This window comes from Lepisosteus oculatus, chromosome 1 (genome assembly GCF_040954835.1).
Source record: "Lepisosteus oculatus isolate fLepOcu1 chromosome 1, fLepOcu1.hap2, whole genome shotgun sequence".
Lineage (NCBI taxonomy): Eukaryota > Metazoa > Chordata > Actinopteri > Semionotiformes > Lepisosteidae > Lepisosteus > Lepisosteus oculatus.
Window position 1 is genome coordinate 21,081,218 of NC_090696.1, and position 14,041 is coordinate 21,095,258.

Consider the following 14,041-nt stretch of genomic DNA (forward strand, 5'->3'; position numbering starts at 1 on the left):
CTCTCTCTCCCTGTCTCCCTCCCTCTGTCTCTTGTCTATCCTCTCTCTGTCTCTCTCCTCTCCCCTCATACTCTTTCCTTTTTTTTGTCTGTTTAATTGTCCCTTTCTCGCCATTTCTCAGTTCAATTGAAAAGCACTTTATTGACCTGATTGATCCATTACAGTATGGCGAGAGCACAGTAACAGACAGCATACAATTGCAACAGGGAATTAGCAGCCACAGGTTTAACAGCACTACCCACACAACAGCATGATATACAGCAGCACCACCCATAGATTTCAATATTAACCAACTTCCAGAAGTTGCTGCCAACACAAAGGCACTGCAGCCCCACTATTACCGGCACCACACTCCAAACCAGCGGACACTTTGCAGATAATTAAAACTGATTAAACAACCCAATTAACAGGGCAGACATACATCTCCCAATCTCTCTTTCTCCACCCCGTGTCCCTCTGTGCCCTGCGCTGAGGGGGCAGTGTGATGTGTCCACCCCGTGTCCCTCTGTGCCCTGTGCTGAGGGGGCAGTGTGATGTGTCCACCCCGTGTCCCTCTGTGCCCTGCGCTGTGGGGGCAGTGTGATGTGTCCACCCTGTGTCCCTCTGTGCCCTGCGCTGTGGGGGCAGTGTGATGTGTCCACCCTGTGTCCCTCTGTGCCCTGCGCTGTGGGGGCAGTGTGATGTGTCCACCCTGTGTCCCTCTGTGCCCTGCGCTGAGGGGGCAGTGTGATGTGTCCACCCCGTGTCCCTCTGTGCCCTGTGCTGAGGGGGCAGTGTGATGTGTCCACCCCGTGTCCCTCTGTGCCCTGTGCTGAGGGGGCAGTGTGATGTGTCCACCCCGTGTCCCTCTGTGCCCTGTGCTGAGGGGGCAGTGTGATGTGTCCACCCCGTGTCCCTCTGCGCCCTGTGCTGAGGGGGCAGTGTGATGTGTCCACCCCGTGTCCCTCTGCGCCCTGTGCTGAGGGGGCAGTGTGATGTGTCCACCCCGTGTCCCTCTGTGCCCTGTGCTGTGGGGACAGTATAGTGTGTCCACCCTGTGTCCCTCTCTGTGCCCTGTGCTGAGTGGGCAGTGTGATGTGTCCACCCTGTGTCTCTCTGTCCCCTGTGCTGTGGGGACAGTATAGTGTGTCCACCCTGTGTCCCTCTGTGCCCTGTGCTGAGGGGGCAGTGTGATGTTTCCACCCTGTGTCCCTCTGTGCCCTGTGTTGTTGGGGCAATGTAGTGTCTCCACTGTGTCCCCCTGTTCCCTGTGCTGTGGGGACAGTGTAGTGTGTCCACCCTGTGTCCCTCTCTGTGCCCTGTGCTGAGCGGGCAGTGTGATGTGTCCACCCTGTGTCTCTCTGTCCCCTGTGCTGTGGGGGCCTACCACTTACACTGAGGTAGCCAGTGACCCTCTAGGCTAGAGATCACAGCTGTAAATGTATTCATGAACTTCTCACGCATGCGTCATTCTTTCTCTTCACCGGTTAGCTTGATAAAGAGGATTTAATTTAGCTAGCATTCTCCATCCAAAACAGCAAATCACCATATTTTTGGAGAGCACTGGTTTTATTTGTCGGTAATAACTGTGTATTTAGCAATCTCATCCTAACAGGTGGGAGGTGTTGTTGCCGTAAGTTGAACAGAAGTATCAATATTTCACTGCCTGTTTCTGCAACTAAAGTACACGTCCGTTACTGTGCTGTGTCGGGAAGATGGCCATACTTAATCTGACCACCAGAGGGAGCACGATGACAAGAAACTTCATCACGTGTGCAGGGCAGCGACAAACTCGAGAGTGCGGCATCTGGGCCGGCTTTGCCCGCTGCTCGCCGGGCTGGTACACGCAGAAACATTTCCGCGCTGCGTGTCCCGCCAGCGCGATGCAGCGAGTAGATGGGACTCCCACTTAGCCCCTAGGTGCACATGTGAGTCGCTCCAGGCCTGGGAGGGGGGGTCTGTGTCATCCATGATTTCCTGCTACCCTCTGTCTCACTGGCCTCCCTGCATTGTTCCCCATCCCTGGAATTGTGCTGCTCCCCAGTGCTGGTGTCAGGCTGCAGTCTCCTCGGCGAGCTGTAATAAACCGTAGTCAGACAGAGAGCTGCAGTCTGCTGTGGTTTTTCAGCGCTGAAAGTCTCTTGATGTTCCCTTGATGTTGTGGATCTGGGCCAGGCGGTGAGAGCCTGAGCAGAAACACAGCCGGAGAGAACAGGGGGCCACACGGAGGTGAGACAAACCAGGGTACTGGCTTCAATAGCATAGCTGGGAAAGCTCGATCCACACCCCCACCACCCTTTGTGTAAAGAAGTGCCTCCTGTTCACCCTTCCATTCATTTTCTAACTGCTACTTCCAACATGGGGTCACGGGGGAGGCAAGAAACAGAAGCAGTGTAAGACACACGCAGGACAGGCTGCCTTCTGTTCTTGGGTTTAAATGCGTGTCACATGGTTTCTACTTAAGTCCTCTGGTTTGTGCTTCACTGTTCATTTTGCTGTAATCTACTTGGACCATCGATTCCACTGAGGATTCTGAGCACTTGTATCAGTTCCTGTCATAGTTTTCTCTGATCCACAATAAAGAGACTCAGTTCCTTCATCCTGTCAGTGTGGGACACTCCCATCAGACTAAGTTCCTCCTGCCTGTCAGTGCAGGACACTCCCTTAAGACTAAGGAGACTCAGTTCCTCCTGCCTGTTCAGTATGGGACACTCCCTTCAGACTAAAGAGACTCAGTTCCTTCAGCCTGTCAGTGTGAGACACTCCCTTAAGACTAAAGAGACTCAGTTCCTTCAGCCTGTCAGTGTAGGACACTCCCTTCAGACTAAAGAGACAGTTCCTCCTGCCTGTCAATGCAGGACACTCCCTTCAGACTAAAGACACTCAGTTCCTTCAGCCTGTCAATGTAGTTCATTCCCTAAAGCCCTGGAATATATCGGGTTATGTTTTGCTGGTCTGATTCAAGAGCAGCAAAATCTTTTTGTGATATTTTGAACAAATTTTAAACAACATACTATCAAGATTCATGGTCATTTCTAATTTGTGCTGTGTGAGTTCGGACCTCACAGACTAAACTCTGTCATGGGTATAGTCTGGAGTTTCCAGGGCAGACTGTGGGTCACTGAGAGTCTCACCAGGAATCAGTGGTTTTCTGATAAAGTAGGGACAAGTTTTCAGTGCATCAAACGAGCTTTTACCAATTAGTAGTCAAGCAATCAATACATTTACCTTACTTGTCAGCTTCCGTCAGATAAATGTTTTTCAAGAAACATGATCAATTAATCATTAATCATTTCTTAGTGACTGATCTATCACAACTCAGAGTTTGACTGGAACAGTTATTAACTCCTGGTGGGCTCCAATCCATTTTGCGTTACAAAGTGTTGAAAATGTTAGAAAACCCCTCCACCCTTTCCCCATCAGATAACGTGTTAGGCGTCTGTGAGCAGATGTCGGCTGAGGGATTCCTCAGGGATCTGATTTTTCCACAGCCCAGTCCCATCCCAATCCTGCAGCAGGACAGCCTTCAGCTGGGGGGTGAGAGGAGGGTGGTGGTGTGTGGGGACTGAACTGGACAGGTCCACTGGTTCCACTGGTTTCCACCAGGAGTGAGATCAGGGGATTTTTCTGGTCAGGGAAGGTGATGGGAGTCTGTGTCCTGTTCCTCCAGCCCAACCCCACACACCGCCCCCTACTGGAAGGGTCTGTTAATTACGGGGCTCCTAATGTATTGTGCGTGTGCTCGGGCTGGAGGAGCAGACTTCCACCTGGCCAGAACAACCCCAGACCTCACTCCTGAGTGCGCCCAGAACAGGCAGGCGTGAGGATCCCAGTCCTGACCCGCAGGACTTTAAAAACCAGGGTTTGATACCAGGAGGGTCCTCGTTGCTAGTTCAGAAAGCAGAGGACGCTGAGCTTCTGCTCTGTCCTGTGCTGGAGATGTCAGACCAAGAACCACTGACTCATTAGCCCTGTGACTTATTATCATTATTGTTATTAATACTCGGCTGTTTAAAACACTAATATTTATTCTCCCAGAATGTGTCGACACAGGGAATGCCTCATGTGCCAGCGGAGAGTCTGCCTGTGCGTGTCTGTGTTGTGATTTACGCGCTGCTGTGTTTGGTCGCAGGGGAGGAGCTGGACTGCGGGGGGGGGGGGGCGGCTCAGGCACAGCTGAAGACTTGGACACCCGGGACAGGTTCACTGGAGCCAGCTCTCCAGAGGAGACCATGATGCTGTGAAAGCTGGTGTGCTCTTGTATCTGTGTGAGAGACAGGTCAGAGTGAAAGAGAGAATTGTATGCAGTAGGTTACTGAGAAAGAGGTTAAACAAAAAGGTTGGGGGGTTTGGTACCCCATGGGCAGCACGGTGGCACAGTGGTGCTCACAGCACTGGGGCCCTGGGTTCAATTCCGGACCTGGGGAGCTGTGTGTGTGGAGTTTGCATGTTCTCCCCATGTTCACCTGGGTTTCCTCTGGGTGCTCCAGTTTCCTCCCACAGTCCAAAGACAAGATGGCAGGTTTATTAGCTTCTGGGAAGACTGGCTCTGGTGCGTGTCTGTATCTATATGTGTGCTGTGATGGACTGGCGTCCTGTCCAGGCTGTACCCTGCCTTGCGCCCGTTGCGTGCTGGGATAGGCTCCAGCTCTCCGCTACCCTGTACCGGATAAAGCGGATTAGAAAGCGAATGGATGGTTTGGTACCCCAAGGGAGAAGAGGGAGGCCATGGTCGAATCCCATGAAGTTCCACAGGGGGGCGTTGCAGACTCAGCTGGTGGATAGGGTGACCCAGCTGTTTCTGTGGCCAGCTGGTGCTGGGAAAAGTTCATAAATCAGCCCCCCCCCCCCGTGGTTACCCCACAGGATGATTTAAAGGTGCTTGAACAAGAGCTGGAATCATTCACGGCCAGCCCAGGCCACAGCAGCAGAGCACGCGGGCCGGCCTGAAGAGCAGACCCCACTCTTCCTCCTCTCCGCTGGAGGAGCCCTGGGCAGCGGAAGAGAATCAGACGCAGAAACAAACGCGTGTGGCTCGTGCAGAGGAGATCCTGAGCTTGCGTGTGACTTTAAATACACCTAGCCCTCAGCTACAGCAGTGTGTGTTTATTTAACCACTTTACACTCTTTTCCAAAACAGAAAGGCTCTGATAGCTTCCTCTTTGAGGGAATCTGTCTCTACAGGTATTGCTTAGGCGGGCCTTCTGATAAGAAAGGTCTTTTTTTTTTTTCCTGGTGTGCGTGGGTTATATATATTTTTCCCCTCCTTCACCTTTCATGGTTGCCGTAGCGACTCTGTTTACACAGCAATTTTTACTTATCGGGCTGATTGACAGGCTGGGACCCATTGCCTTCACGGTGGAGTGGCGTTGCCAGGCAACGCCAGCGGAGTGGCCAATGAGGGACGTGCAGGGCGGGGCGTTGCGAGCTAATTGGTGCGGTTCAGGAATGTGGTCTAGCCCTCCGATACACCACAGGGGACCCAGCGGAAACTCCACGGGTGTGAGTGACCTTGCTCACAGAGAGAACGAGCACACAACGTGTAGGCTGGCTTACAGACTGGACGGGGGGAAGGCGATGCACTTCTCACACATGTAGAAGTACTGTTGGATAGAGAGAGGTTGTAAGCCAGAGTTCCAGGACACTCTGGACCTTCACTCATGGCTCCAGCACTGGGAGGTGCTGTATGCGTGAGACTTTCATTGAAGGAGAAAGTTCTCCCCTCCAGAGAGAGAACAGCAGCGAGCTTCTGACACCGTTTGGACTATTCCGTTCCACCTGGGGACGCGACGCTACTCTCACCTTTACCTTCAGCTCAGTTTGCTCTCTGGGTCTTTGCCACGCGAAGTCCCTTCTGTGCTGTTGACAGAAAACAGTGCTGCCTGAACCACATGATTCAGTGTGTTGAGCGGCACGGTGGCACTGGCGGGGCTGGCGCTGCCGCCTTGCCACGCTGGGCCCTGGGGTCTGCTCCAGACCTGGGGTGCTGACTGCATGTTCTCCCCGCCTTTCGGTGCGTTTCCCAGAGTGCTCTGGCTTGCTCCCACAGCCCAGAGGCATGCTGGGAGGTTAATTGGATTCTGGGAAAACAGTTCCCTGTTAACACCCTCTCACTCCTCTCAGCCCCCGCTCACTAGTGAGACGTCCTCTTCGGCTTTCTCTGGTGCGCGCTACAGCTCCTGACCTGACCCTTTTGGCTACCTGACCTGGTTCTTTTGCCTCGACTACGACTTTTGCTTTTGGGATTTGGATGCCAATTGGTTGCAATCACCTTCAGTCTCAGCGCTGCATAGAGTCCATCCTGGTGCTCCTACCGCCATCTCTGACACCCCAGGGCCCAGCGTGGCAAGGCGTCTTCCAAATACCATTAAGAGGATAAGAATGTTTAGTGGAGGCAATTCATCCCATTTAGAGAGTTTGGTTTTTCAGTAGCTAATTGATTCCATGACCTAAGCCAGTTATTTATTGAAAGGAACCAGGTATCAGCTTCAGCAACATGGCTGAACAGGGCCAGCTTCTCCACACTCTCACCACCCTCTGTGTATAGAAGAGCCTCCTGTTCTTGGTTGTAAATGCACTTATGTATTCTGGTTTGCGTTTCATTTTCGATTATGGAGAAGTCCACTGGATAGGCTCTCTCTTAAGATTTTGAATTTTTATAGCAGGTCCCCTTGTAGTCGTCTCTGTTCAAGACTAAAGAGACTCAGTTCCTTCAGCCTGTCAGTCAGGACAGTCCCTTCAGACTAAAGAGACTCAGTTCCTTCAGCCTGTCAGTGCAGGACACTCACTTTAGGCCCCAAAAGGATCTGTTTGCATTTATATAGGGAAAAAAGAAGTTTCCTATAACATGATGATCAAAACTGTACACAATACTAATTATACTGGACTCTAGATCATCGATTTTTATACAAAGAGCAGTGGTCCTAGTACTGATCCCTGTGGTACTCAACACTCCCCTAATGACAGCCCCCCCCCCCCCCATTCTGAGCATTCTCCCCTTATCTGTACTGTCCATTCATCAGTTCTTAACCCGAGCACATGCACAAAACTAAAACATGTTGCTCTAGGAGGACTGTGAATGATGATGAAACAAATCTCATCAACTTAGAAATAGTGGAGACATGTCCGAGGACATTTGGTTGATGATGGGAGATGAACCAGAGTACACTGCTGGCACAGGAGGGGCGGGCGCTGCCAGGTGTGCTGTTGGGGGTGACTGTGGCTGTTTGCAAGGGGCTGTCTGACCTTTGTGGCTTGGCTGAGGTGCAGTTGAAGTGGTAGATGGTTACTTTCAGTCATGCCACAACCATGTAATGAATACTTCATTGCTTCTTTGATCCTGATTTTCCAAAGAAACCCTCTTACTGAAAGTCTCCTTCCTGTAGGAGCCACAGAGCTGTCCCCTCTACCCCTGTTCCTCATCCCCCTCAGCACCTCTTTGTAGGATGCTGGAGATGTTTGAAGGCTCCAGCATGAATGAGGTGCATCTTTTACGGCAAGAAATTGAAAAGAATGCAGAAAAAGAGGAAATAGTCCCAGTTGGGCCAGAAATTAGATTAGTGAGTTTAACTGAGCTGGGTGATTTGGAGCCCCATCATGTGTGTTTCATGTGCATACTGTATGTGTAAGCTTGTGTGACTGTGCAGGTCATGATGTCTCATCTTGTGTGTGTTTATATGTGTGTTTTTGTAGACATTTGTGTGTGTGTTTGTTTGTACACATCTCTGCAGGTCAAAATGTCTCTTCTTGTGTGTGTTTATGTGTGCGTGCAGAAGGTTGCGTGCATGCGTGTGTGTGCAGACCACGATGTCTCTTCTTGTGTGGGTTTATGTGTGTGAGTGTGTGCAGGCTTTGCAGCTGTGCAGGCCAGGTTGTCTCTTCTTGCTTGTGTGCGTGTCTCCGGTGGCGTGTGGGAGTGTGGGATCTCCCTGTGTCTGTGCACACAGGGCAGGGATGAGGCATCCTCTCTGTGCAGGGGTGTCTTGCGTGTGTCAAACAAACACGCAGGCTCCCTCCTTGGACCAACACAGCAACCTGAAGGACAGGCCAGACCAGGCCAGCAGCAGCTGAGCGCTGAGCAAACAGCGCTGTTTGCTCTGCCCTCTGGACGCTGTGCCTAGCGCTCCACCCCAGGACAGCCACAGAGAGTGTCTCCTCCACTCCGAAATTCCCTCCTTGCGTCTGCAAACAGACCCCCAGACCTGATCACACACAAAGAAAAACAGATTTAGAGCGAGACCAGGTCACAAATGGTGGTGGGAGAGGGGAACAAGCTTCCCAGCCATGTTCTTGAAGCTGACACCTTGGCTTCTTTCAAAACACAGCTAGGTGAGATCCTGGGATCAATTCACTACCAATTACCAATGGGCTAAATGGCTCCTCTGGTATCCTTAAACAAATGGCACAAGAACACCTGGGTTTCTTGACAAAACTGAAGGCTTTTACACCTCGTTATTGGGGGTGATGTATTGCCGTGCCCTTTTACAGGGGTACACTGTATTACTTTGAAACGCCCCCAGGGGGTCGGTTCCTGACCCCCCTCGATTGAGAGAAACCATATAATCTAATCAACCAGGATTTTATATACCACCCTGTCCCCATTGATAGTGGACGTCCAGCCCCTTCTGTAAACCTGCTACATGTACACGGAGGAACACATTTCCCTGGGAAATGTGCCAGAGGGAAGGAAGATGGGGAACACTCAATCAGGGACCACCACTATCAAGAAACCCTGGAGTCGGGCCCTGTAACGGAAACTGGGAGCCATCCCTGCAGCACTTCAGCTCTCCTGTCTGGGAACAGGAATGGGTTTGCATCGTAATGACCCAAAATGTCTATTTTATAGCAACGCTGTAAAGTGCTATTTATAGAGACGGTGTAAATCTACTGGTGTCAGCAGTGGGGCGGCAGGCTGATATAAGAACCGGGCATGATCACGGACATGAACTCAGCCTGAGGTCACGGCGCAAGAACAGGAAGTACTTCTGCACACATCGCTGGGCGGGGCTGTTCAGACCAGTGTGCTCATATCAGCCACCATCCCTGGATCACCTGAGTGTCTCACGTCCGCGCTCTCAGGCTGCCCCACGACACTCCTCGGGCCTCTCTGGTGAGAACTGGCGTCAGAGTTCGAGCTGGGGGTCGGGACTGGGGTCAGGGTTTGATGTGGGTGTTAGGACTGGGGTCAGGGTTCGAGCTGGGGGTCGGGACTGGTGTCAGGGTTTGATGTGGGTGTTAGGACTGGGGTCAGGGTTCGAGCTGGGGGTCGGGACTGGGGTCAGGGTTTGATGTAGGTGGTGGGACTGGGGTCAGGGTTCGAGCTGGGGGTTAGGACTGGGGTCAGGGTTTGATGTAGGTGGTGGGACTGGGGTTAGGGTTTGATGTAGGTGGTGGGACTGGGGTCAGGGTTCGAGCTGGGGGTTAGGACTGGGGTCAGGGTTTGATGTAGGTGTTGGGACTGGGGTCAGGGTTTGATGTAGGTGTCAGGACTGGGGTCAGGGTTCGAGCAGGGTTTTATGATCAAGGTTTGTGTTAAGGCTGGGGTCAGGGTTAGGAGAGTTAGTCTGGGAGTAGAATTAGAGTTAAGATCAGGAGTTTTCAATGGCCGTTTTTCAGGATGAATCTTTGGATGTCTGCTTGTAACCTTGACGGGGCGGTTTGTTTAGACATCTGTGAATATTGTAGAAGAAGCTCCTATTTTCCACCCAGGACGGTCTGTTCCGCGTTCCTGCCTGTGAGCTTGCCTTTGTGGCCCATTGTTTAACTTTCTGTTTGTTCCGCGATGTTGCCTTTCTTGACTTATCAGGAGGAGCGGAGTCTGATTTCAAGGTCAGCGCCGCGTGCTAAAAATAATGGCTTCAGCACATTTGCCGTGCAAAAGGCAGCCCTGTTGCCTGTGTCTCTGGAGCACAGATATCTCGTGATGATCAACAGAGGGGGCAGAAGAGCTCGTTCTGCACTGCGCCTGCAAAACCCCTCTCTCTCACACTGACACAGTGTGGCCACAGGTACCGAAACAACAGCGCATAGAAATGCCACAGGCTGATAATCCGTGGAGAATCAGACATGCAGGTACTATATATCCAGCTGAAGAAGGCTCCACAGCCGAAACACTGTGTCTCTTTTCTTTTCAGCATGGAAGAAAGCTATTCCTTTGATGGTACGATATGCAGCCCCTTTACTGATGCCCATGTCTTGATCACTAGTGCTTCTCCCTAAATCCTCCTCTGTATCTGGCTCTGCAGGGTATTGTAGTGCAGTCTGGTCCGGACAGTCTGAAACCTCTCCTGGTTGCTTGTGTGATGAGGTGCTGCTGTCATACTGTACTTGACCAGGGGATGGACCATAATGCCATTCTGTTTCAGACCAGGACCAGGGCTGGAGACCCCTGGACTGACTGGACTGGGGCTCCCCTGGACCAGGGCTGGAGACCCCTGGACTGACTGAACTGGGGCTCCCCTGGACCAGGGCTGGAGACCCCTGGACTGACTGGACTGGGGCTCCCCAGGATCAGGGCTGGAGACCCCTGGACTGACTGGACTGGGGCTCCCCTGGACCAGGGCTGGAGACCCCTGGACTGACTGGACTGGGGCTCCCCTGGATCAGGGCTGGAGACCCCTGGACTGACCGCACTGGGGCTCCTCTGGACTGTAACCCTCCCGCACAGCTGTGGATCTGTGGAACAATTAAGAGACCAAGAGCACCAGTTGGACAGTTGGGGAGACATACTGGGGAGACTTGGGGTGTTTAGATCTGTAAAAATAGCCCTTTCATCCAGGCCTGGGCTCCCAGTTCCGTCCCAGGACAGCCCAGTCCTGCTGCACCTTGTTCCACTCACACTTGCTACCTGTCTGAATTCTGAATGGTTTGACTGGAAATCTTCAACTGTTTTTTACATCCACAGCTGATCAGGTGTAGCGGAGCTAGTGTGGTGACGTCAGCGCCCTCACTGCGCGTAGCAGGGACCTCAGCTGCCTGGGCTGGGGGGGGGTCTCCTTTAGCTCATGCGGCTGGTTCCCTGTTGCGGTTCGTGCCCCAGGTGTGGGGGGCGGCAGGGGGCACGACCCTGCGCGGAACTGTGACTGTCACACAGGCATTACTGATGAAACAGCTGTTTGGAGGCAAATTCCCACATGTTGAGAGATGGTAAAACAATCGATGAGATTGAGTTCATCCAATTAATATGCCAATGAAGGGGTCCGTTTTGTGTGTGGGGGTCTTTGGGACCCTGGTGGGAACCTTTAAATTGTTTTGACGGACCTTTATTGTTGAAGTTATTGAAGTGTGTATTCACTGATCAATCAAGCTGATCGATAGAGAGAGCGTTTTGAAACTCTTACTCCGGATTTCCGGACTCTCGCTCTCTTCACTGGGGGCAAGAACAGGAAAATGGGATCGATAATGATGAATCCGTCGTCAACCCAGAAACATCAAGGACCTGAAAGACGTTTAGGACCCGTGTGCGTGTGCGTGTGCCCAAGTTCGCGTGGGAGCGGGTGGTGCACGCTGTCACAGCACAGCCTCGCGCGGACGCACTCCCGAGTGGGCGCTCCGTTCGGGGGACCTGCGCCGTCGCGGACACGGGTGACGTGACCCACAGACCGAGCCGGCCCGGCCGGACGCGCGTCTGAAACCACCTCGCTGCACATCCAGTGCGTGTCGACGCGGAACGAGGAATAAATCGGCGGACTGAGCCACGTCTCACCCCGGCCAGCGTGCGGAGTGACCTGACCGTGGCGACGGGCTGTCGGTCAGTCAACGGAACCAGGAGGAAGGACGGTGCGGTTTGCGGCGTGAACCGAGCACTGGAGCCGGCGAAGAGACTCGGGTTTTAACCAGGCACGAAGATCCTGTATTGATATTCATAATCCGTATCCGGGGTAAAGGCTGTGTGTGGGGTTTTCTTTTTCTCTGCCGGACAACAAGAGGAGAAAAACCCGGGCTGGAGCCGCCGGCCTGCGGGGCACAGGGCGGGCGAGCACTCGGGGAGATAAATGAACTCGTATCGCTCGCTCGGCGCTCTGCGAGCCGGGACCGACCTCTAGGGGCAGGCGCGGCGGCTGGAGAGAGAGGGGGAGAGACGAGAGAGAGAGAGTCGAGAGCGAGAGAGCTTGGATGTGACGGGCGCTCCAGCGGGCAGGGAAGGGAGAACAGGCGGAAAAACGGAGGCGGACGGAGGGGCTGTTTGTGTCGCGAGTCCCCCGGACCCCTCGCCCCGATGCACGCGACACGACGTCACCTCTCAGCCGGACGCTCGCCTTAGGAAGAGCGGCGAGTCCCGGGAGCGCGGCGGCGTTCATTTTTTGGGGGTTTCTGGACTAAGGGAGGATTATCATCACAGCTGTACGCGGTATTAAAAAACCCCCATGGTGAGTCAGTTTGTCCCTCTCCCCCCTCAGAGTGTGTTGCGTGCTGCAGATATTCGCCTGTGCATGATCAATGCGTGCCTTTCTGAGCGCTGCCCAGGTCGTGTTGTTGTTTTGATAGGATCGGATTTTGTGTGTTTTTGGGAGGGGGGTGTCGCAGGGGCAGGGGGGAGGAATCGGCGCTGTGCTCCAGTCCGGTCCGAGCCCTCTTCCGCCGAGTCTCCTCTGTGCCATTTCCACCCCCCCTCTCCCGATGGCCAGTGTCTGCCCGCCTGGTCCACTTCGCTGGAATGCGGGCTCGTGGGGCATTGTTCCGCGCGCGGTGGACGTGAGTGCGCGGCGGGGCTCCCGGCTCGCTCGCGCGCTGGCTGCGGGGGCTGTTCGGGGAGCCCCGCGCGCCCGGGGGGAGGCGGGGGGGGACCAGCCCGGCGGCTCGCACTCATCCCGGTCCCCGGCGAGGCGCACTCGCGGCCGTGTCATGTACGTGATGTTTCAGACATGTGTGCCACGTAGGGCCGTTTTGAAGGTGGACTGGTGCTGCCGTGTGTCGCTCTCCCTGCTCAGGAGTCGTGGCCGGCCCCAGCTCAAGGAAACGGTACCGGAGGCAGGAGGCAGGGGGAGCGGGGAGCGGGGAGCGGGCCGTCAGTGTCACCCGCTGCACCGTCAGTGACCCGCCGGCCGACGGGACACGGTAAAAAGGTCGGAGCCGCCGCCGAGTCCCGTTTGCCTCCGGGACCTGCGGGCGATGCGCCGCGCTGGAATGCGACCAGCCCGGCCGTGGAGCGGAGTGACAGCGGCGTGTTTCTGCCCCCCTCACCCCTCCAACATATTGTTTGTTTCCTGCCGGCTGATGTGACGCCGAAAACGCGCTCTCCCGTGCCCGCAGCGTGGCGGTGTGCCGTGTTCCGGCGGCCCCGCACTGTCGCTGTCACTGTGCCGACAGGGTCACCGCTGTTGCTGTGTTGTGAGGAGCGGAACGCCCCGGCCGTAGTTATGTAATGCCAGCGCGTGGACGAGTTTATTGGCTGTGTGGACCTCCTGTCAGCGAGTGCGCCGTTCGCACCAGTCATGTGAAACGATATGCTAGGCATTGACAGCGTGATTTGCAGCCCCTGCAGATAAGATCTTGGAACAAGCCAGCCCCAAAATGCAGCGTCTGTGGGACTGTTGTCACGGCACCGCTGCGCCAGTGGTGAGTTTTCTAACGCAGCGTCTGAAAATGGAAGCTCGCGTCCGGGGCCGAGCTCGAGAGCAGCAGGCTTGCAGCGCGTGCGGAGCGCTGGTCGAGTTATGTAACGCCCGCGTGCCTCGGACCGACCCAATCCAGTCCAACAGTACGAGATTTGCACGACAACAGCAAAAAAAAAAAACCACGAAATGTAACACACACACATTTTCTAAGCGTAGATGGTTCCCGAGAAAAGGAAAACAAACAGAAGGCGTTGTGAGATGCGAGGTGGGGGACACCGCGAGCCCGTTCGTGTTGCAGGGGGTCGCAGTTTGAAACGGCGCCCGTGGAGTCTCTCTCCCCCACGGGCGAACTTCGGGGGAGCGCGCGCCGTGGGGCCCCGCGGTCTCGTCCTGATCAGGAGAAATTAGCGTCTTCTCGTGCTCTGCCGTAATAGCTCGTGTTCCCGCGTGTTATTGTCTCCTGTCTGAATGGCGGAGGATGAGGATGTGTAAGTATATATTATTTC

General features: G+C 54.2%; 1 protein-coding gene across 3 annotated transcripts in view; it reads left to right on the top strand.

The window, feature by feature from the left end:
* The first annotated feature begins 13,439 nt into the window (after positions 1-13,439).
* The window catches only part of adcy6a (adenylate cyclase 6a), a 62,295-nt gene continuing 61,693 nt past the window's right edge, over positions 13,440-14,041 (top strand). For 2 of the 3 annotated variants that reach the window (XM_069187308.1, XM_069187311.1), the window contains exon 1: positions 13,578-14,023. In XM_069187308.1, coding sequence (XP_069043409.1) covers positions 14,004-14,023 — 20 coding nt within the window. In that variant the 5' untranslated portion in view covers positions 13,578-14,003. Of the gene's footprint in view, positions 13,537-13,577; positions 14,024-14,041 lie in introns of those variants that run through there. The other variant, XM_069187314.1, reaches the window with a different exon arrangement.